General features: G+C 33.0%; 3 protein-coding genes across 6 annotated transcripts in view; 2 read left to right on the top strand and 1 right to left on the bottom strand.

The window, feature by feature from the left end:
• ITP (ion transport peptide) overlaps positions 1-4,573 on the top strand; it is a 31,028-nt gene extending 26,455 nt beyond the window's left edge. The window contains exons 2-4 of one of the 2 annotated variants that reach the window (XM_013307484.1): positions 1,274-1,491; positions 1,804-1,924; positions 3,409-3,493. In XM_013307484.1, the coding sequence (XP_013162938.1) occupies positions 1,274-1,491; positions 1,804-1,924 (339 nt within the window). In that variant the 3' untranslated portion in view covers positions 3,409-3,493. Of the gene's footprint in view, positions 1-1,273; positions 1,492-1,803; positions 1,925-3,408 lie in introns of both variants that reach the window. The other variant, XM_013307485.1, reaches the window with a different exon arrangement.
• Positions 4,574-6,386: 1,813 nt separating this feature from the next.
• Positions 6,387-19,180, bottom strand: key (NF-kappa-B essential modulator kenny). 3 transcript variants are annotated; one of them, XM_013307635.1, is made up of 16 exons: positions 18,985-19,180; positions 18,668-18,880; positions 15,941-16,183; positions 15,443-15,646; positions 15,002-15,112; positions 14,308-14,406; positions 13,953-14,081; positions 13,561-13,662; positions 13,158-13,294; positions 12,638-12,787; positions 12,104-12,194; positions 11,517-11,686; positions 11,115-11,226; positions 10,366-10,482; positions 8,160-8,254; positions 6,387-7,839 (listed from the first exon to the last, which is right to left on the bottom strand). In XM_013307635.1, the coding sequence occupies exons 2-15, from the start codon at positions 18,878-18,880 to the stop codon at positions 8,165-8,167; spliced, it is 1,968 nt and encodes a 655-aa protein (XP_013163089.1). In that variant the 5' UTR covers positions 18,985-19,180; the 3' UTR covers positions 6,387-7,839; positions 8,160-8,164. The 3 variants fall into 3 exon arrangements, with proteins under 3 accessions (XP_013163089.1, XP_013163090.1, XP_013163086.1); XM_013307636.1 differs by lacking the exon at positions 6,387-7,839 and having other exon boundaries at positions 7,994-8,254; XM_013307632.1 differs by lacking the exons at positions 6,387-7,839; positions 8,160-8,254 and adding an exon at positions 9,774-10,085.
• A 474-nt stretch (positions 19,181-19,654) lies between these two features.
• On the top strand, positions 19,655-23,079 carry LOC106114469 (ceramide-1-phosphate transfer protein). The gene is made up of 4 exons (XM_013307702.1): positions 19,655-19,866; positions 19,939-20,150; positions 20,349-20,524; positions 22,713-23,079. The coding sequence occupies exons 1-4, from the start codon at positions 19,748-19,750 to the stop codon at positions 22,839-22,841; spliced, it is 636 nt and encodes a 211-aa protein (XP_013163156.1). The 5' UTR covers positions 19,655-19,747; the 3' UTR covers positions 22,842-23,079.
• Positions 23,080-23,970: the final 891 nt, after the last annotated feature.

Genomic DNA, 23,970 nt, shown 5'->3' with positions numbered 1-23,970 from the left:
CTCTCTACAACTTAAGAAATAAAATTTAATATTAAAAAATCGACTTGCGAAAGTTTAAAATGAATAATTCAATTAATATTCCATCGCGAATGACGTTTTCTGTCCGCGATTCGTATAAGTTTTCGTATCACTAAGCATACAGCAACGTCGTGATGAATTAAATCGTTAATTAGATAAATTAAGATAACTTTAGTCTGTTACCGGGGCCGGTTGTCAAAAGCTTTACTTCTTGTTAAAGATGGTAGACACCGCTAAGTGGCAGACGGCGTGTGGTCTGAACTAGGTAATGCCAGCGCTCGCATGATTTATAAGTGTAGGCCAATAATTACGCTGTCTTCCCGTGCCGGCGCACCGTCTTCCCCGCGCCGCCGCCGCGCCGGCTGCCCGCCGACGATTACGCATCGCTTGCGACACTCCCGTTCACAACGATACTCAATCGATTTATCCACTCACAGATTGTAATTTTGTAAAACGATTTTGTGAAATTCTTCGATTTAACTCGATTTCGATATTGATTATCTTTTATATCTAAAATCATCGCTATAAACAGGCTCTTTTTCTCGAAAGTCGTTTACGAATCATCGGTTATCTTCGGCGCGGGAACAAAGAGTTCAACAACTCTCTCTGCGATGAGTGAATTTATTTTCATCTGAAGTAATGAGGTTTATAAAATTTATGTCACAAAGAACGAGTTGAATACTTTTTTACTTTTAATCTAAAAGTACATTTTTAAGGGATTAATTGTTTAGTATACATATATATAACCTCCTATAAAATAATATTAGCAGGATTAGTAAGAGTAAATTTATGTACATAGGCTGTGTATCAGCAAACAGCAAGCCGTCTATTTCTGACTGCAATCAGCAAACACTTTGTTTCATCTTAGAGGTCATTTCGAGTTTACTGGGCTTACGAAACATGGAGTACACTTGCAACTCATTGATGATACTTAACCGATAGTACAACAGACGTAATCTTAGATTATGCTATGGAGGGTCAAACCTTTGTTGTAGCGTTTTAAATGATTTTTTTAAATTTCAGATTTTTGGTAATTTATTAATATTTATTGTTACCATTCTAAGTTGTAGGCTTGCGCTAAGATTTGGTTTACGGCTATATATGAATTGTGTTTCAAACCTTCGACTACATCATTTGACTTCCGTGCCCTTAACCTAATTAGGCTAATTTTATTTACGAGCAGAATTATTTGTAAGTTGGTAATATTAAAAAGACATTTACGGAAGGCATTGTAAGAATGTTGTTATTGTTGCAGATGCATCTAAGCTCAGTGGTGGTGGCGTTGGCAGCAGTCTGCGCGCTGGCGCCCGGCGCGGCCGCGTCGCCCGCCCCCGCGCACCACGTGGCGCGTCGCTCCTTCTTCAAGTTGCAGTGCAAGGGCATCTACGACGCCTCCATCTTTGCCCGCCTCGACCGCATCTGCGACGACTGCTACAACCTCTTCCGGGAGCCCTCTCTCTACAATCTCTGCAGGTATACATCTATCTTATGCAATATTAATTAGATATTGTGTTGTTTTTATTTTAATTTTTGTTTTATTTTTTTGAATCGCAAATTTTCAATGCTGGCAACACTTAATTATTCGCGTGAAATTGTCAGTGTCAATAAATGTCGTTTACAGTACTGACAGATGACAACTTCGATGTTACCATGTAAAGTTACTCAGATTCTACTATCGCTTTAATTTAATGTTGCCAACATATCGCAGATGAGGCGATCTCGATGAAAATTAGCGCTGTTTTGATGTTCATTTGTTAAACTTGTGTATGTTTCGTTGGGGCACAGGAAAGACTGTTTCACGACAGATTACTTCAAGGGCTGCGTTGAAGTACTGCAAGAAACTGACCAGCTCGAACTCTTCAAGGAGTACATTAAAAAGTTACACGGGGCCGATCCAAAGATTTAGGTACCATAGAGTTTTTTAAGACCTTCCTTACCTCTCTATCCTTTCTCGGTTATGGCGCAATAATAATTGTCTAAAGTTCCCTATGCAGTAAGCATGGCACAATTGTAATAATTAAAATAAATATAAAGTTGTCAAGATAACTTTTGTTTAAGTATTTTCATACAGTCAATATTCGTCTCTTTAGTCATCATTTATGACATATATTTAATGACATTAACAGAACTTTACTACATTTCGTCATATTTCTGTGTTCCTTCTAAGTAAACGATTACCGTGTTCTTAGAATAACTCATGTTAATAGTGCAAAAAGTAAAAATAAATAGAATACAATCTAGGAATAATCTAGTTCCGTATTATAGAATCTGGTTTGCACGTGAAAACTTGTATTGATACGCATATGGGAACTTGAACGTGACAGATAATTACTATTGCAATCGACGCCTTTCCAATCGTCTTTTTTTTTCACTAAACCTTAGTTCTTTTATTTTTGGGGAACAACTAAAAGCTTTTGGGTGCTTGTACAATAACTTTAAATCTTCTTTCTCACACAGCACGAGCCTTTATAACTAATCGCACACGTAAAATTGATAAGAAAAATATTAATTGCATGAATTAAAGCTATAAAATATTGCTAGAAGCAAAGGTATTCGGCATACTTACGACATTTAAATAGAGGGTCAGGTAAGTTGGCTAAAAGAGAGAGCAAAGTTAGAAAACTTTGTACATAGTTCATAGTTATATTGCAAGTATTTAATTTGTTTAATCGCTGACGCAAATAGGCTGGTAAGATTCTTCAGATGCGAAGTCATGCATACCACATGCGGTCAAGTTTATAAAAGGAAAATAAACGTCAACATGACCCAGAGAAGAACAATTATGTAGAAATTTTGTTTGGGGCTTTCTTAATGTATCTTGAAAAATATGTTAATTTTGAATTTTATAATCAGCCAGGATTTTTTATTTAATCTGGAACCGCTTCTTTTATTGATGTATTAGATTTGCAAATTACCGACAACAATGTAGCTACAATTGGCACATAACAGTTTAAAATATGAAACTAAGTAATTAGTTTCTTCATTATCTTTTAAGAGTTTGGTTCGTTGTCGCTCACATAAACGTTTAAATGAGACTTTTTAATGATAATAAACATGAAAGAATAAATACATCTAAATCTATACTGGACGATTTTTTCTCAAGACAAACAATTTGTTTGCCCTCGCTTACGATAATGTTATCATTTATATTTAGGAATTTCCTGTTCTTTTGTCCAGAAAATGATTATTTAACGATGCTACTTGTACTAGCGTCCACCTCTTTATTTGTATCACTTTATTTATCGCACTGGAATGACAGCTTGCTACTGTAAATAACACAATCTTTTTCCAAAAACTAAACGAGCTTTTTTCTTCATTAATCTGTACTTTCTATGGTTTAGTATAAAGAGTTTAAGATACAGGGCTAACATGTGCGTTTTACGTTTTCAGGCAGGAATGTTTTCAGTCAAAATACTTCGATGGTTGTGTGGAGACTCTGCTACTCACGGACGAAAAGGAGGAAATTGAACAACTGGTCGACTATCTCGGCAAACGCTAAGTTACCCCTAGCTCGCCGGACACCTTGCGACATATGACAAACATGTACCCGACCGAGTCGAAACACCACCGTCGCAGAGTAAACTATGACCATCGCATCAGTCACCGTGACTCCACCGCTTCGCCAACAAAAAGCAGAAACGACTGTCGTCTTCCTCCGCACCGACGTCTGCTTTCTATCCTCAACGTATTCTAGTCTTTACCGCGACATAAAATTTATTTATGTTTGCAACTAATTGTAATATTATCATAATTTGTGTTAGATAATGTGTATACAATTTTAAGGATATTTTGTGTATTTAATAGTTTAGACGGAAAAAAAATGCAAATTTTTGTGTTAGTCGATGTTGTTGGCTTCTATCGAGCTACAGATGTGTAAAGTACGTTAAACATTTCTTTTTTTACACCTCCTAGCTTTTTTAAATTTTCACATAAATCTGGATCAGACAATCCCGGTTCGATGCTGGCCATCTCATCCGATCTGTCTTTGGTAAAAGAACTAAAAAAACAATACTTTCCGACTGAAGTCTTTTAAATTACATTGCGACGCATTCCAAGCACAGTATTTAAAAACGCTTTTAACTTTTATATTTTGGTTTCTTTGACTAACATTGCCTTATATTACTGACGGTATTATATTATGTATTATATTATGATTTAGTGTTTGTAGACATGTAAATATATAAATCGATCGAACAAAATGTATCAACGGGTCCACATATAATTCAACAATGTCATCTTTTTTGGATAAAAAATCGATTTTTTTCTATTCTGTTCGATTTACTTTTTTTACAACAAATAAAAACAAAGTTGAAATATTACTCAAATATGACCTGTTGAATTTGTTGTGTGACATGTTCTATTAATTTTTTTTTATTTTAATGATATTTAGTTTTAATTGCACATTTTGTATTTAATGCATCACATATGCTTATATTTACTTGAGCCATATTGGTAACCTTCGCGTTACATCAACGAAGCAAAGGACATACTTGACTCATCCAAATGTTAACAACCTTTTTGGTAAGTGTTGTCAGTAACTGGCAACACTATAGAAAAAAATTGTCTCTGGTATAACCTTTGCTTCGGTTAGTTTTGGTTGTATCTGCGAAGTTCAGTTTTAAGCGATATATTATATGATTTAATTAGTTTCTAAGTATTTATAAAGATTTATTTTTTTGTATACTTTCGAACTATTTATTATTTTGTTACTTTTAACGGTTTATTTATTATGAAAGAAATAAACCTGTATTGCATGCGACCGTAGTACCAGTGATTACGTAAAAAAAATTTGTTTAATCTTTCCTCGTTCGCATATTTCTAATATATTCTGTAAGTTGCGGTTTATACTTACTTTGCTGTATATTAATTTCGCCAAAACTCTTCTCTGTGTTCGAATCTCAGCTATTTATAGATTTCTTTTAGCGTTTCTTAACCTTACATGTGTTACAACAGATTATAAAATGAAAAATTCGTTTTTTTTATGACAAATCGTAATGAGCCTACTCACACATCTGCCATAAATTAAAAATGGTGCCAATAATTGACCCAAGAAACTAGTTTTAACGAATTTAACTAATATATTTAGACTTGTTATAACAATTTATAGGACCTGTGAAGATATTGTATAAAAAAAATGATAAAAAAATATTGAATTAGTGAAATATTATTCTATTTGTATAAATTTTATATAAAACAGCTAAGAAACGCTACGGGTTCCACGAAATATATTACATTTTGAAAATGATTACTGTTTATTACTAATTATCCTTATATCCCAAAAATCCAACATAATAATTAGAATATTTCAAGAACGCATACAAGCTGCAAAAGATAGCTAGCCTAATATTTAGAGGTCATTTATGGGTTGCCAGTTTTCAAATAAAAACTAAATTAATCATAAAAAATAGATCAGACACACAATGCAAGTATAATGTTAAATATGCATTGCTATTTGGATTAATTTGAAAATATGAAAAAGAAATAAATTTCCATACTTGTAAAATGTATTTAGTAGAGTGGGTTATAAACATTTGAATTGTCATAAACTGTGCACGATATAGACGTGTTTACGGCAACATTATTATGTTACGTACTCTATTATTATGATAAATTCAAATACTTTTAAATGTGATACATAAACAGATGCAAAGTAGAAGTATCAGTTTAATAATTAATAATCTTCTACGTATACTTGTTACGTGTATTTGAATACGTGTCTGAGTTTACATAATAATAATCACAAGTGACGTACGAAGCTAATATGTAGTTTACATATATACCGGATGAATCCATCGAAGAATTACGTAACAAATTCTTAGATGAAAAAATAACCTCAAAATCTTAGGTCCAATTCAGACTATGTATTCGTAGAAATAAGGATGTAAATAAATAAATTTATATATTTTAGATGCAAGATTATGTACACTTACTACGTACTTACAGTAGAGTTATATGAAATGTAGGCTAATAATTTTCACCATTTACTTTTCCTTTTTGTACAAGATGAAACTTTTCGTAATTCAGACTTACATGTCATAAAGTGGAATCTATGATAAAATTTTGACAGCTGTCAAATTTTTCTTGTATTCTGGAATATTTGATGCAAGTTTGAAATAAAACACAAGTGTCGTAAAACATACTTTTATTCGTTAAATTTCTAACATTCTTATGTTACAAATTGGAGAGACATTTAATAAAATTGGTGTGCGTGGTAACAGACAGAATGACATTGCTTATTAGGGCAGGAATGTCTTAACAGATATATTTTAAATTTAACTTCCAATAAACCCCCAAATAATGTAAAATCCATCGACACAATTATAGATATATATAGATTATAAAAATTATAGTACATTAAATAATGCACTGTCAAAAAAAATCAAAATTTTATTTCACTATTGAGAAATACGTCAAACTAATATTAAAAACATAACCAAACCAGTCTTTTTCAAGCACTCGATAATCGTATACTTTCAATCTCATATGAAAATGTATCACGAACCCAATCTAAATAGGGTAAACAGGTATAACAATGGCTTAACGTCTCCAAATCTATGGCCAACGCTAAAATACAAATCACATGACATAATTTTATATACATTTCGTGGAATAACATTTTTATTTATAATCTATTCTAATGAAATGTTTTATATATAGAAACATAGATATATGACCTCTAGATGGAACGTTTCATACAACTTTGACGTTTGAAAATGTGACGATTTTCGAAATGTCATTAGTGTCGCAAATGTTTACCAGTATAATGAAAATTTTCCCGAATTCGGGAAAATGTAATATAAAAAGTACAAAAAATTAAGAGGAAAATATACTATATTTGTTAAAATGTTCATTATTGTTAAAACATACTTATCATAATATAATATGTTGTAAAATTATTAATTACTGTTTTAAAAAATTTCACGACCAATTTTTACACTCTATTTTTTATACATATTTTGTATTGTAGAGGACAACACTGGGGAAATTTACCACAAAAAGGCCTCTCAGTGGGGCTAGACAAAGTGCATTTCCTAAGACATTCCATAGCGAACTTCAAAAATGTATAAAAAAGACGCGCGACAGTCACGTGAATTATCGAAAGTTATATTCGGTCTTACATAGTTTTGAAGTTCGATATGGAATCGCGTCGGAGCGAATGCATGTTGTCTACCCCGCAGGGCCTCCGAATTCGTATCACTTTTATGCTCCAAACGCTCCATCTCGAGATATAAGTCTATGCATAGAACTATATTAAAGATATCACATGGCACGAGAATTTATTGATCAAAAAACTTTTTTAATTCATATCTTATATGAAATATGCCGATAAAAGAATCATGTAAGATTAATGCATTTATGTTAGACAACTTGCAACACAGTTTTGTATTAAAAATTAATCAGACAGCTCGGATATTTGCGCGGGAAAATAAAAGGTCAAAGATGAAAAAATTCAAAGACTATTTGTTGCAGACCGGACGGAAATAAGTAATCTATGAATTTTCGATTGTTTATGAGCTTGTTAATAAAATATTTTTCTTGTATAAAAATACAAATAGTTAACTGCAACCAAGAATTTACAATAGCTTTTATATTTATATATTTGGGTTATGACCTGTATAAATTTATTATCTAGTACTGTACATATATAAATTTCATATATTCCTAATAATAGATTTATTATGTAGAAAAATATTGCTACATACAAATTTGTTTAGGAAAGTACGTAATGGGTAACTAATCTTGACTAAAAGGAGACGATTGCTTATAAAAAGATGATCGTAATTTAATCTTTTAAAATGATGGCACCAGCGTTATACTAATCTGAAAATTTTATTTAAAATTAGACATTATTTGATTTAATTATATTTGAAATCCTAACGTGCTGTCGGTGAAGAAATTCAAAGATATGTGTGAAGTCAACCTGTACTGGGCTAGCGTGGTTGACTATGGCCTAGTCACCACTAACTTAGGGTAGGCTCCGAGCCCCTCACTGGTGACGTATAGTGAGCTGATGATGATATATCTTTTTTTTTGCTTCCATACTGTTATTTAGTGGAAACACTTAATGTAGATTTCATTCTAAATCTGCACTAAGGGTCTTTACTGAGTAATTAACGAATGATCGTTTTTGTACTACTTACTTGAGTTAGAAGTCGTCTAAACAGAAGTCGAAATGATCCTCCATAACTTTATACTGATCGCTTGAAAACGTCATGCACTTAGGGCAGGTGTACATCTGGAATTAAATAATGAAAAAATATAAGAAAAAACAAAAACACAATATCTAAAGTTAGTCACACAACACAACGCTCTTGGGTTCATATCATCGAAACAGCCCTATCAAAAATATCGTTATCTCTATATCTTTTAAAAGAGTGAAAGAGACAATACTATTTTCGTACGATTTCGGCTGTTTCCGGGTTAAGTTGAAGACACACTGGCATGTTAAATATTTTAAATATAAAAAAAGGTCACAAAACTCATTTTTTTTTAATAATCATGCGATATGTGTATTACAATTATTATTCCCAATCACACACGAGTATAAATTAAAAAAAAACTTGACATGCAAGAGTACGTATTAACAAAATACAAAATTAAATATTCCTTGTTTGTACAGTCATGCACACAAATCATAAAGTACATACATTTCTTACGAACGAAGTTTTTTTTTTCAAATATAGTAACTGTTAAATTTAATATTTGCCTAACTTATTTACTTATATACTCTAATTTTGTTATATATTTAGTAGCTATTGGTACACATAAAAAAAAACCAACAACAAAAACATACTAATTTTATGTAGTACCTCACCTAATATTTTCTTTCATGGGTAGTTTTCTAACGAATATAAAATAACAATATTTCTTAAACAATTTTAATAACATTAAAAACACCTATTTTATAAAAGAAATAAGTTAAATTTGTAATTAAAATGATAAAACTAAATATATAACAAGAAATAAATAATTCAAAAACACATAAATACTCCATATTATAAATCAAAATTCGAAACATAAATAATTTTTAAGACAAAAAAAACATACAGACGAATTAAAAACTTCCTCCTTTTTGTAGTTTTAAAAACAAATTATGTTAAGACTATCGTTTTTAAACACAAATTATTAAGATTACATGACTAGATTTTAATAAAAAAATCTAGAAACATAGTCCATGTTACTCAGCGATAATGTAACTTTCTAATGGAAAATAATTATTGAAATCAGTAGTTTTATTGAGTTCAGTAGTTTTTGAGTTTATTAGTTACATACAAAGATACAAAACTTCCCTCTTTATAATATTAGTATGGAATACAAAATCTATTTTATTTTATATTCACTGAACTATTCACTGAAAAGAAATGACAAGCAATTTGGGTAGTTAGAAAGAGAACACGTTTCAATTAATGGTGTTCTCTTTCTAACTACCCAAATTGCTTGTCATTTCTTTTTGTTTATTTGTAAGGTATATCGTATTGTAAAAATAAAAATAAAAATGTATGGTACGGAAGAACGGAGCATTCTGTCACAGGTATTATATACTTAAAAGGATGCTCCAACAACTTATGTATATATTTATGTGTACTTTGGTTTAAATAAATCATTATTATTATTATTATTCACAACTGTACAAATAAACTTGTATCAATAAACAAAACAATTAATAAAAGCTATGTAAAAAAACAAATATAAGTGAATATTATATAAGTAAATGCAATAATAAAAAAATAGCAATCGTCAGTGAAAAATGCATTTAACTACCACATTCAAAGTTTTTAATCGGTCAAGCAAATTCGTTCTTTAATCAATCCCTAGCATGAAAAATCTACACTAAGGATCGCCCTTAGTACGATTATAAGTGTGTCAGAGCTTCAAAGCAAACAAGAGTCGACATGTTGCTGCAGGAATATAAGAGTCTTGAATGTCTGATCGCAGACGGGGCACGTGTACCGCTGCGGGGGCGGAGTGACCGGAGTCTCCGCCCCGTTGCTCGCCCCCGCCCCCGATACCGCCCCCGCTTCCGCCCCCGCCCCCGTCTCCGTTGACAGCTTCTTCTTTTTGCGAACCTTTGTTTGAATTTTATTTATATCTAATGTTTTCATAATATTTATAACAATGTTGGCAAAATTATAACAGAATTTTGAAACACTAAACGCATACGTTGTATAAACGTATTCGGAGGACACTTAAAAAAAATTATAAAATAAATTTTACATAAGATCAGAATATAAAATAAATAAAAAATAAAACTTTTTTAACCTTTTCACCAAGTGATATAAATAAAAAAAGACGACGAGTAATAAAACTCACTAAATTATGCAACAAATGTAGTAATTCAACACTCACCACATTGCCAGTAGTGGTCCTGGTCGTGCCGGCTGCGGTGGGGCTGGAGCTCGGAGTGGTCTTCTTGCTGGTCACAGTGCGGAAGATACCTGGACTCAGCTTACGAACTTCGTCTAGCTGTTAAAAAATTACTAATAGTAGCCCGTTTCAATCTTTTTGACGGTTCAAGGTCACCTGCTACGCTAAACTTACGCCTCCTTATCCCTAATTATGTTATGTACAGCGACTCGTTTGACGTTCTGAGCCAGAAATATATTTGAAAACTATTATACTAATAAGAAAATAGAATAAACTAAATATTAATGAGGTACCTAGCCACTCATCTTACATATAAAATTCTCGTGTCACAATTTTCCCATACTCCTCCGAAACGGCTTGACCGATTCTCATGAAATTTTGTGAGCATATTGAATAGGTCTTAGAATCGGCCAACATCTATTTTTCATCCCCCTAAATGTTAAGGATAGTCCACTCCTAATTTTTTTTTTAGACAAACACGCGGACGGAATCGCGGGCGACAGCTAGTCTCTATACATGGATAAGTCATTGCTTGGAAGTGACATCTGCTACGTTTAAACTTAAACGCGCCATTTGACGTTACATAGTTACAGTTAATTCTATATCTTAGTTCGATTCCTGACCGACGTTACCAACCGCAACACCAAAATGGCGGAAATCAAATAGGCACATAATACCACGGTTTATAACCTGTCTGTGTATAAAGGTCAGTCAAAGGGTTGCCAGCATACCTGCTTCTCCAATTCTTGGTTGCGTTTCTGTGAGGTCCGGAAGTCCGTCACAACATCGTCCTTTTCGCTCGCCATCTTTGCACGGGCTTCTCTCTCCGCCTCGAAGTCACTCCTGCGAAAGATGTACGTAGCCATTGAAAGACTAAGAAGGCCACAAAAAGACTGCCACACTCAGGATCCTTTAATGGTAGTAAAGTACCTTAGTATCGATTTAGTATAACTATCTCTATTTTGTCAAAGATAATGACAAGGATGACGATATGTCTTCTACTGAGATTCTAGTCTAAGAAACCAACTGTCAGTGTATTATTCTTTTCAAATATATTGGCGGTTCAAGGTCATGTCGACTCGTACAGAGAGCCGCAAACATATTTGAAAACATTTATACATGTAGATGCTCACTTGTACTGCAGCAGCTGCGCGCGCAGCAGCTCCGCGTCGTCGTGTCGCGCCCGCAGCTGCTGCACCTCAGTCTGCAGCTGCTGCAGCTCGCGCCCGCGCGCCACCAGCGCTGACGTCAGAGCCTCCACACTGCCGCTGCTGCTGCCAGCGCTATTCGTACTGGCACTTTGCTGGATCATAAATATAAAGGTTCTCGCTCATCGTACACATACACGTTTTGAAGACAACTAAAAAACGCGCGATGTAAAAAAAGGCATTGTACAAAATCAGTTCGATGTAACAAATTCGCTTAAAAAATCATAAAATACAGAAAACAAGAGTCATTATTTGCCTCTCTTTTAATCCGTACATAATATTTAAAAACACTACAAAATCTTGTAAATGTATTACTAATATTATAAATGCGAATGTATGAATAGATTAGTTACTATGTATCTCCAAAATGGCTTAACGAGTCATAGTGAAATTTGACAAGATATAAAACATAGTCTGGATAAACACATAGGCTAGTTATTAAGATTTCCTTAATCGCGGAGTCGCGGATAGTCTAAGATAAAGAATACTGGAACGTAACAAAGTATACTCACGTTTTCAGTCTTGGTGAGCGTCTTCTTTAAGAGCTCGTTGTAATCCTTAAATATGCCTTCGAAGATTGACAGCATACCGCGCAGTTTGCCTCTACAAACATTATCATACAGTTTTCAAACATATATACTAAAGTAATATGGCGTTAAAACACATTGCTTTATAATCCTACATTATCGTAGCAATCACAGCTTATTTTTTAATATTTCTTTTTGTAATAAAAAGCCCTATAATTACTACACATTATAGGCTATATATTTTCAAGCCATTTAACTTAGTATATTAGTAAATTGCAAAATAAGTTATGCGAGAGAGGGACAAAAATTACAAGCCAATTGCAGTTGGATGGTTGCCATGGTAACGGTAATTCTCAGCCAATGGCGAAGGTCTTCGTTGACATTTGAATTTAGACATTTTCAATTGAGAGTTTCACGCAATATAAAAAACAAAATAAAGTTTTTCTATGCAACAAAATGAATGGAATTTCATGCGGATTATAAAAATCGAATAAGACTTTTTTCGCTGATTTCACTTACATATTATTAAGGGTGTAACTATGTTGTCTCTCCAGTTGCTGCTTCACCTCGGCGAGGCCGGACTTGAACCTGTCGACGGAGGCTCGCTCTAGCTTGTAGTCGTACAGACTCGCCACTGTGCCTAAAGTCTGCACTAGACTATCCGACAACCTAAGCAGGAAGTTAAATGTTTAGACCCTATTTTCACGAAGCAACTGACGTCACAATGGCTTATATATTAAAGTGGTGTGTCTATGTAATATCCAAAAAAAAAACAACTAGCGGTCGCCCGCGACTTCGTCACCGCAGAAATTAAAAAAATAGCCCATAACATGCACACGTCCATCACTATCTTCCTGTCAAAATCGGTCTAGCTGTTCCAAAGATTACCCGGAACGAAACGGAGCCTTGCAGACAGACATACAGACAAAAAATTTATAAAAATAGTTTTTCGTTAGCAACAAATACATCATGTTTACAATTTTTTTCTATAAATTACATACAGACATTCCAATTTTATTAATATGTATAGATTACTCACCCTGTAGTGAGCGCGTTCACGAAGTCGGCTAAATGCTTCAGAGTTCTATCATACAACTTCACATTGGTGGTGAAGGACGCGAACTCTGACAAACTGTCAGACTCGGAGCTGACTGACAGCCGCACTGGCTGGAACATCTGGAACACCATAGAGTAACATACTTTTTAATATAGAACCATAGACAATTTTTTTTTTCTTATGAATGAGAACCTCTTTTATTATTGCCTTTATTAATTATTATTTTTATTTTTAACTAGACCAATAGTAATTTCTAAATACAGTCGAACCTGGATGAAAGAGAAACTTTAACAAGCAAAAAATACCGCGTTTCTCTTGTTTAAGGTTTGACATATAGTAGTTTTTTTTAGTTTACTATAATGCTTGGTCAAAAAATAGAACTTACGGTAGTCTGTGCTTCTTTCAGTCTGGTGGAAAGTTCCTGTATCTGTTCCTTGTACATTCTGACTGTCTCCGATACTGCCGACTTGTGTTGTGTAAATTCTAACTATATATAAACAAAGTATTAGTATGTTTGTCTGTATATAGCGAACACAGAAACTAAGGAATGACGTTAACTATATTGTTTGTTATAAATTTACTAAGAATAATAAATTAAAATTTTAACAAGAATCAAACATGGATGGATGGATGGATGGTTTGGGTTTGTGCTTGTGGTTGTGTTTGTGTTTGTGTTTGTGTTTGTTTGTTTGTTTGTTTGAAGGCATCTCCTCTAATTGAGTTATAATATAAATGATATATATAGTATAAATGGCGCTAGTGTGTAACAAAACTTACCTTAATATTTTCTAGATCTAAAATCTTAATCTGTGCAACTTTTAATTCGTTCTGTAGGCTGGAGATTTTACCTTCCAATTGTTGTATCATTTTATCCCGGGCCGAGATGTCGTCTGAAGACGCTTTGGCCTTAACATAAAAAATTAATCTCAAAAACTTTTCTACCTTACTTATATTATAAATGCGAAAGTTTAGATGGATGTTAAAAGGTATGTCTAAAACTTGTTAAATTATGCTGAAATTTGGCATAGATGTACAACTTAGTACGAAAGAACATATAGGCTACTAATTTAGTTTTTTTTTTAATTCCATGCATACGGAGTCACGGGCAACGGCTAGTATGAAGAATACTTACTTCAGTAACAGACTTGAGTTGTCTCTCCAAATCTTGTATAATGAAATGTAATTTTTTTATTTCTTCACTATGATCGCTCTCTGTTGTAGACAATTGTAACTGGAAAAACATTAGTTACTCAAATATTAATCTAGATGGCGTTATTTTCAACTTTAACATATTTTTTTTATTATTTTTTTCTAACGATTCTAGTAAGAAAATTACTAATATAAATACGAATGTTCAGATGTATGGATGTTTGTTAGAAGGTATCTCCAGAAAGTCTCAACGGATCAACAACTCATTGAAATTTGGCATTCATATAGAACATAGTTTGGAACACATAGGTTACTATTTTTTTTTAATTCTACACCATCTAGTTGTGGGCAAAGGCTACCGAGTTATAAATTGACCGTTTACTTTTGCATTTTTTTTTTAATTTAACACGCGTCGTTAAAAATTCAATTTATTTTTTCAAATATCGAACATCACCAAGGTAATGAAAGTACGTAATTAAAAACTTGTATTTATTTTATTTCCCGCTCAAGTTGTCAAACTCGTTTTTATTATCAACGAAAAACCGTAAACTGTAATTGCATTTTACTTGATACATTTTAATAATTAATATAAATGTAAACAACATTTAATCATTAATAAAATAAACTTGATGATCAAAATAAAAAAAAAAGTCTCAAGAAGAGGTTATGTTACGTACCTCAATATTTTTTAATTTCTCTTTAATTTCGTCTCTTTCTTTGGATGTAGCGTCAACTATGTGCTCTAAGGATTCCTTTTGCCAGGTCAATTTTTCATTTTCTACAATAACCTGCAAAATATTCATACCTAAAGTAATTTAATTATACAAAATGCTCCTAAAACATATCGTCATCCTTATCACTCACTGCGAATAAAAAGAGATAACAATCTAACTAATTTTATAAATGCGCCTGTTTGGATGATTGGATGTTTGTTTGAAGATATCTCCAGAACACCTGCATGGATCTCGCTGAAATTTGGTAAAGGTCTAGGACATAGTCTGAAATACATAGGCTACTAATTATTTTTATTTCGCGCGACGGATTCGCGGGCTACAGCTAGTATTACATAAACAATCCGATTGGACATTGACACAAGACAAAAATTAATAAAATCTCACCTGTCGCCTCTGCTTCTCGACAAGTTCGAGTTGCGCTGTCAGCTTATCGATTGTGTCGTCATCAGGTGACGTCACGAACTCCACGCCCGATGACGCCCCCGACCTGCCCTCTGACCGCAAGGACCGCGGCTGTGACCCCCCGCCCCCCGTGCTTCCCGACAGCCGCATGGCGTCCGCTTTCAACATCTTGTTTTCTTCACGTAACTGCAATAAAGTCAACCTATTCGTTGCTCTAAGACGTAAGCGATATTTAACCAATAACTATAAAGGAAAATACTAAAATTGTTCTAGCATTTAGGTTCACCTAGATAGAATTGTAATACAGTGTTAAAAAGACAACTTTAACACATTAAAAATAGTATAGCGCCATCCAAAGTTTATGTCGGCTCGGAATATAGCTCGGGATGCTACGCGGAACCTAATTTAAACGCTACAAGCTTTCAGACATGCGCTTGCAGGCCACGAGTCGTTATAAAGTTTGAATGTTATTACACTTACCTTTTTCACTAAATTCTTAGTTTCATCAAACTTTTCTCTATGTATCTTATGTGTGTTTAACATGTCGTCTTGACAAGAGGATATTAAGTCCAGCTGTTCCTTCAGAGACTCGTTGTTCTGTTTCAGGGTCTCTTTGAGTACCAGGTTCTCGTCCAGGAGTTCACCGAACCGCTTCTGCAGCTCCTCTGTACTCCTGTCTTCTGTTACTATTGTGCTCGCAATCATCATACTGCCTGGAGAGGGCTGTAGTAAAACAATTAATAGAATTTGTTTACTGTTCGCACTGCACATTTAGCCAATCGCAAGTATCGTATTTGAAAGATGTGCACTTTTAGAAGTAAACGGTGGCAAAGGAATTACTACACTAGGAAACGACTACTACTGTGGAATATATAGGGTTGTCACCTCACATTTCTTTACCAACAAACCGACAATGTTATTTTTTTTCATATTATTATATGTTTGTTACATTATGTCATAACAAACGTAATAGTAGAAAGTAAAAAAGCAAACTTGTCCTTCGTTTAAAAATAAACAAAACAAAAGTTGTTAAAGCTCTGTTTGTATTAACAATTATTTTACGGTCGAATCTCGAGTAGCTAAATGTTATTTATAAGGTATTGAATAATAAACTTTAGTTATAAGGCAATAAATTTCATTTTCAATGTCAAGATTGTGTCAACAATGAAATAAATTAATCATTTTATCATCATATTTGTCAACTTGATTCAATTTGTTTTTCGCGATTTTATGCAAGAGATAAATGATTTAAACACTTTATTACATCAAAATATTCTCATAAAATATGTTTCTCAGCTTTTGTTTCTACAGTGCGAATACACGGTTAAATCAAATATATTAAACACTAGAACTAATAACTTTACTATTAATTATACTCTAACTTAAAAAAATCGAACTATTTTTTCAGAAATAATTTTTTTTGAAAAGGGTGGCGTTGATAACCCTATATTTAGTGTAACCACGGGAACTTACCGCTTTAATACCTACACTTAAAAACTAACAGCGACAGTAACAAATAACCACGTCATCAACTGCATTTCTTTGAAGTTGACAATGGTAAATATTTCTTATATAGTAATTGTTACATACAACAATATTCAGAGACCCTTCGGACAACAGACTACGTAAATCTTCGATACTATTTCTCTATTCTGGTATCGTATGTATGGCGTTGAGCGCGATTCGTATAGTTGAATCGTCGACGCGAATTTACATGTCATGTCATAGTATCGAAGATTTAGGTAGCCTTATGTACGAAGGGCCTTACAAATAACCGAGTCTATTTTGTACAATGTCTTTATGAAAAACCTCTTTTACCCAAGAACTTTACTACACTGAAATTGTGTAAAATAAGTAAATATAGTCATCCCGTGTCCATAAAGGTTAATGCAAACAAGTCCATATACCCTTTACATAGAACACAAATTGTTCTGCACGAAGGAAATTACCGTTATACGGTAAAGTCCCTTGGACGTGTAAAATCACAGCTGTTCTAATCTGAAATCACTATCAGATTGTCAGTTATTGAAATGCAAACAAAAAGACAATATACACATTAAATTATTCAAACTTTCATGAGACATTATACTAAACTGATATATAAACACGGCTAAACACTCACGTATATTCGTCCGGTGGCGGCACCGACTAGTTCGAGCCCATCGGGGGCCCTTCATCAGGATGAGTGGTGCGGGAATTATTTCGCGGACGCGGCCCGACGCTCACGCTGAGCGACGGGCCGCCGTGTTTATATATCAGTTTACAATATACACAATAGATCTTTTTGGTTAGTTCTCACTATGGATTTAGCAATGGATTGATTTATAAATCATTCATTCATAATTAACATTTAATCTAATTTAATGGTAGTTGAAATACATAAAATATTAAATTTCTCAAATAGAATATAAAGGATTAAAATATGTTGTAATTTTTTTTCATACATGGATGGTTAAAAGCAATAAAAATATAAAAATACTAAGAGTATATGCTGATTACGTTCTTACGGTGAAGGAAAACATCGTTATGCAACCTGCACATATCTGAGAAGTAATTCAATGATATGTGTGAAGTCAACCAACCCGCACTTGGCCAGGGTGGTGGAGTATGGCTTAATCACCCTTAACTTAGGGTAGGCTCCGAGCCCCTCGGTGGGGACGTATAGTGAGCTGATGATGTGATGCTGATTAAATACATTTAATAGATTCACAAAAGAGATTTTTGATGAGTCATTTGTCAACATGAAACTTATCATATGTATATTTTGTTTGTATATAGATAAGAACAATAATATGTTACTATTTGACCTCATTTCTACATAAATATAAATATTTAAGTTGCAGTCAAATTTATTGAAATATAGTCTACTACTGTACTACTATGACCTTTCTGGGATGGTCTGATGAAAGTTACCATCACTGTAATTTTCTTTACAATATTACTCCTGCAACATATTCCCTAAGCATATAGTATATAAATTACTTCCTTGATATTTTTTTACTACTTTTACGTACATAACATACAATATAGATAGCTCTTAAGGTCATTCTCAATGGTACTTCTGAACTGAACAGATTAAAGGTCCTTTAGAAAGCATCTATACTGTTTTCTAAAAGGCCAGCAATGCATCTACATATTTTCTAATATTCCTACTTGTTTGTTCTTTTATAATATTAGAATAATAGCAGAAAAATCACATTTACTTACTGTGTCACCAATGTGAAAGTATGCCTTGAAAGCCATTGATGCTTCAGGGGGTATATCCTTCAATGCATCTTCAATCTGCTTCTTGTCTAATGCATCACCGTTTTCCACACCGTTACACCTCAGATCCAGACTTGTCCCTGGTGATGTACCCAAAATGATGAACGAGTCATCATCATTATTTACCAAGTTCGAATTAGTTGCCATTTTTATCATCTAAAATGTTTGATGTAGGAGATTAATTATATATTTATTAAAAAGCATACCAAACCATATAAACTATTTCCTTAGACAACTAAAAATAAAACGCAAAATTTTACCCAATGAGGAATGTGGTATCCACCCAGCGTTTATGTTATTGCAATAAGTGCCACTTTACTTCCCGTCAATTGCGAGCTGTTCGATAAACAAACGACATGAAGGTGTTATCAACAAAATTGTTTGGAGAAAAAAATTACTTTTCCACCCTCTATTTCTTGCAAACACTGGAAATTGACAGATGACAGATGATAGCTTAAATTAACGCTGACATTTGATATTTGTTTGATATTTGACGTTTACTTTTGTTCCTTTCCATGCAAATTATCATTAAACACAATTCTTTTGCAAAAATTCTGTTGCATTTTATGTTATACATGAAACGTAGTAAGTAGGCCTATCAATATTATGAACTTTTACATCTACTTCATTGTCTACATTGAGCTGAAAAGTCATATTTTTCAGAAAAGCATGCGCTGATAATTTGATTGTACATAAATTTAACCCATCTTAATCAATAACTCTTAATTTAAATCGAACTCAGCTTTAAACCTAAATATTTTTATAGTTTTAATTTAGTAAACTTTACCAAACTTTACTTTTATAGTTCTTTATTATTACGACGTTCCTTTTCATCCACTTACTGCTACTGGATGACGTTGAGACAACTTGTTACTGTTATCAGGTTATCAGTCTATCAGCATATGTCAATGTCAAACACAATTGGAACGGAACAGTATGGTCGTGTCAGTTTGAAAGTAAAAAGACTGTGGACAGGGTGTTAACCCAATTTTAGACCATTTAAAAAAGTAGATTTTAAAAGAAATGTCTAATGAAAATACCTTAGATTTGCATTACGTTCATCAGAGCTTCCAAAGAAGTCTAAAAGAAGAAGACGATGTAGTGATAGAGGCTTATATTGACGGATACAATGAGCTTGTGAAGTGAGCGTAAGAAAATATGTGTTTATTTGTGATCCATATGTTCTGTATTTTAATTGTTTGTCCCTTATTTAGGTTCTTAAACTTGATCGGGTCAGTGTTCTCTTTTGTGAGTAGTGATGTAAAGAGCAAAATAAAGGTGATGGAAAAACATAGAGAAGGTGACGATGCTATTTATTACGAGTCCTTCAAGAAAATGATGAAGTACGAAAAAGAGACTTGCTTGCATGAAAAGAATGGTTTTGTTTCTGGTTCAAGGACAATGCTACGATTACATAGAGGATTAGGTATGTGTAAATCTCAGATTAGTAATAAAGAAACTGCCATCAGATATTTTTTTTCATATCAAAGAAATTTGATTTATGAAAAAATGTATCATTTTTAACTATGTTCTGTTAAGTCTATGAAATGCTTATTGTAATTGTGATTAAATTGTGGTCAAAGATCTTTGTATATTATTATCACTAAAAGATATCAACTTTCAGATTTCATCAGATTATTTCTGAAGCGTCTAAGTGATTCGGATGATACAGTTAACACATGTACAACATGCCAGTGTTCATACAATGAGACATTGGCTGAATTCCATCCTTGGTATATCAGGAAAGCAGCAACACTGGCAATGCATGCACTACCCACCAGACCAGACTTATTGAAAAAGGTTAGTTTTTTTTAAATACAAAAACTGACAAAGATACCACGGTTGACATAAATTATAATGCTCACTAGCTAAAATTATGATGTTAAAAGGATCCATAAGATCATAAAGGTACTGCTGTCTTGTCATTTTTTTCTTTTATGTAATTTTCTATGACTGTAGATTATATTTCCTGCCAGAATAACCGCAGCTCCAGCTAAGTAAATTCCATTCCTTACCCACCAAAGTTGTATTTATAACTGGCTACAAATTTATTATATATAATTAACTAGCTCTCGCCTGCGACTCCTTCCACATGGATATTTACAAAATCTTAATATATAGATAAGTTAAATAAAAAGCAGCTCTTCAAGGCATAAATTCGAAAAAAAAGAAAAAATAGTATCATATGTGCGTCTCCTGGCTCTAAGCTACCTCCTCACCAATTTTCAACCATATCGGTAAAACCATTCTTGAGTTATAAATAGTGTAACTAACACGACTTTCTTTTATATATATAGATATTGCAAATATGGTTATGATTGATTTATTTTAAAAACTAAATTCTACTCAGTCTTACTTTTTAAAATATATAAAGGAAAATGCATTGTAATGATATAAAAAAATTATTATAATACATATCATTAACATAACAAGCAATAATTTTCTTTATCATTAAAATGACAGCTTTTTTATCAGATATCAAAAAAATATGGATAATAAAATTTAATGTATCAATTATTTTCTACTGATTGTGACTTATTTAGTTATAATTTCTAAATTCATTTAATAAGTTACATGTGACATCATCAGCTCACTATACTTCCCCACCGAGGGGCTCGGAGCCTACCCTAAGTTAACAGTGATTAGGCCATAGTCAACCACGCTGGCCAAGTGCAGGTTGGTTGACTTTACACATATCTTTGAATTTCTTACATATTTTACTATAATTCTAACAGTTGGTTCCTGAGACCAAAATCTCTGTGTAAAACATATCATTATTATTTTTAACAAAACAGAGTTAACAATATGTTTTAAATGGGTATTTTGGTCTTAGAAACCCACAGTTAAATAGTATTGAACTCATTTACACTCACATTACACATTACACTTCTATTTCGTAATATCTGCTGTGTTTTGCAAAACTATTACTTAATATTATAAATGCAATGTTTACATGGATGAATGGGTAAATGTTTGAAGATATCTCCAGAACGGCTGATCAGATCCAGCTGTAATTTAGCATAGATGTAGAACATAGTCTGAAAGAACATATATGCTTTTTTTAATTCCGCATAGACAGAAACGCGGGCGACAGCTAGTAGTCTATAAAAATTTAATACAAAGTATCAATGTCCATATCAAGGTAAAATCATTTACATTGCTAACCATTTTCCACTGCATTGTACATTCGTAATTTATTGTGTTAGTGTACAGCATTGTTTTATAATGAACGCGCGTCTGTTTCTATCTTGGTACTTTTATTTACATAGACCGTACGCCTTGTTAACTCATTTACTCCTTTGTTTTAAATTGAAAAGAACAATATCGTAATACGATTTCAAATAACGAATGTAGTAATCTATACTATTTTTCACAAGTCCAAACGCTCAGTGGGCGCAAAATAAGTCAGATAAAGTTTGTAATTACATTCTTGTTTCCAATTAGATGAATTTATAATACTTTAATCAAATAGCATTGTTTCCATGTTCAGAATTGATCGTGATAATAATTAACAGCGTTGTCGATTAGCCCCCTTTTCCACTAGCTACGTTCGACTGCTTTCCATCTATAGCAGTGGTTCCCAAACTTATTTTGTCTACTGCCCACTTTGAGAATAAATATTTTTTGACGCCCTCATATTTTCACATATTTAAAAACCACTATAACTTCAAATTAAATTAATTAATTATTGTGACCTATATATGTATATTAATGGTGAATTCTAAACGAAACTTTTACTATAACCCGCAACTTGAGGCCTGCAGCACCCACAAGGGGGTGTTATCGCCCACTTTGGGAAAGACTGATCTTTAGTATGTAACATTTCCACTAGAAAGGCAGCGCCTTCCACGGCCAGTCACGCAACTCGCTAAGTAGAAAAAGGGTTTAAGACCGACCAAAGCGCTAAACTATTGAGTGAGCGAGAGAGATAAAGTTACATGATCTCGTTTGCTCGCAAAATGTTCTTTATTCAAACCCACATTTTCAGATCTTCGGTACCGAGGATAGGTTAACTGAAGCGATGACCATACTGCCACAAACTCTACAATCTTGTGACGAGGTATACCAAAGAGTGGAACAACTATACACGGATTTCGACTTCCACGGCTTGCCATAACTTTACTAGCCAAAGAATCAAACATATCGGTATAAATACGTGGGTTTCCATTGTCAAAACACTCACACAAAAACATAATCATCTTGGAAAATTGAAATAATAATGTTGCAGTTTCGACAGTGTAAGCTCAACGTTACAGGTGTTAAGACGCTACGGTAAATTGTGAGAAAAAGTATTAATTGTACTAGGGCAACATAAAAACGCAGGACTCGTATGGTATGCGACTCCCCCGACCGCATACGATTCAACCATTCTTTGTACAGACAGCGACATAGCTACAGTATATTCCATGATTAAAAATAAATTTCGACGTCGCCATTTTTTTACAAAAACGTATAATAATGCTACTGTGATATTCTCTTTCTAATAATATTATCTTCAATTAATTACTAAAAATAAATCCAACAACCAACTTGTACTAATGCTTCTACCGTTTTATCGAATGTGTAGAAACAAAGAGCGATAACCTCAGTCCGTGTTACATTTGTAACGTAATAAAATAAGTCAAATAAAGACAAAGTCCCAAATGTATATTAAATTAAACCTTAATCTTACAATAAAATTGATAAAAATATTGCATAAATAAGTATATTGAAAACAAAATTATCATAATTTTATATTTGCAATCAACTTTTGATATCTTTTCATCGCAACGATTAATTGTTTGACATATTCTTTAACGGTTGTTGTCTAAAAAAATTGTATTTGTTACTTACCTATCGTTAAGAGACGTCGACAAAAGTAATATTAATTTGCGCGCAAAAACAACATATAATATAAGATAATCTGTAGTCATTTTTTTTTAATTTTCCTAACAACAAAGATTATTGCAAGCATTGTACAAGTTGATTAAAAAAAAAACATTGTGTAAATGTCAAAATTTATAGAGAAATATCGAAATTTTGTAAATAATGCATGCTGTTATGGAAACGGTATTAAAATCTATAGTCCACAAAAATATTGAAAGGCATGTCATTCCTAAACATACATATAAATTTCCTCGTTCACAAAGCCGAGGGAAATACCCCAATGCAGAGTAACAATAATCTCCACGTCATCTATAATATTAGGTTCCTTTTCCACTGTGATGTTGTTTTATTGTCTTAATAAACTAGAATTGATTATTTTA

The sequence above is a fragment of the Papilio xuthus genome, unplaced genomic scaffold, assembly GCF_000836235.2.
Source record: "Papilio xuthus unplaced genomic scaffold, Pxut_1.1 DF828142.1, whole genome shotgun sequence".
NCBI lineage: Eukaryota > Metazoa > Arthropoda > Insecta > Lepidoptera > Papilionidae > Papilio > Papilio xuthus.
The sequence above is the reverse complement of the archived record's forward strand: the minus strand, read 5'-3'. Positions and strand labels throughout refer to the sequence as shown.

Excerpts from the sequence above, each read along its gene's own strand:
- key (XM_013307632.1), bottom strand. The coding sequence starts at position 18,880 with ATGATAAAAATGGCAACTAATTCGAACTTGGTAAATAATGATGATGAC. Across the intron at positions 15,647-15,940 it reads CTAAGAATTTAGTGAAAAAG|TTACGTGAAGAAAACAAGAT; the intron begins GTAAGTGTAATA and ends ACTTTATTGCAG. Across the intron at positions 15,113-15,442 it reads TCGAGAAGCAGAGGCGACAG|GTTATTGTAGAAAATGAAAA; the intron begins GTGAGATTTTAT and ends AATATTTTGCAG.
- LOC106114469 (XM_013307702.1), top strand. The coding sequence starts at position 19,748 with ATGTCTAATGAAAATACCTTAGATTTGCATTACGTTCATCAGAGCTTC. Across the intron at positions 19,867-19,938 it reads GGATACAATGAGCTTGTGAA|GTTCTTAAACTTGATCGGGT; the intron begins GTGAGCGTAAGA and ends TCCCTTATTTAG. Across the intron at positions 20,151-20,348 it reads ACGATTACATAGAGGATTAG|ATTTCATCAGATTATTTCTG; the intron begins GTATGTGTAAAT and ends ATCAACTTTCAG.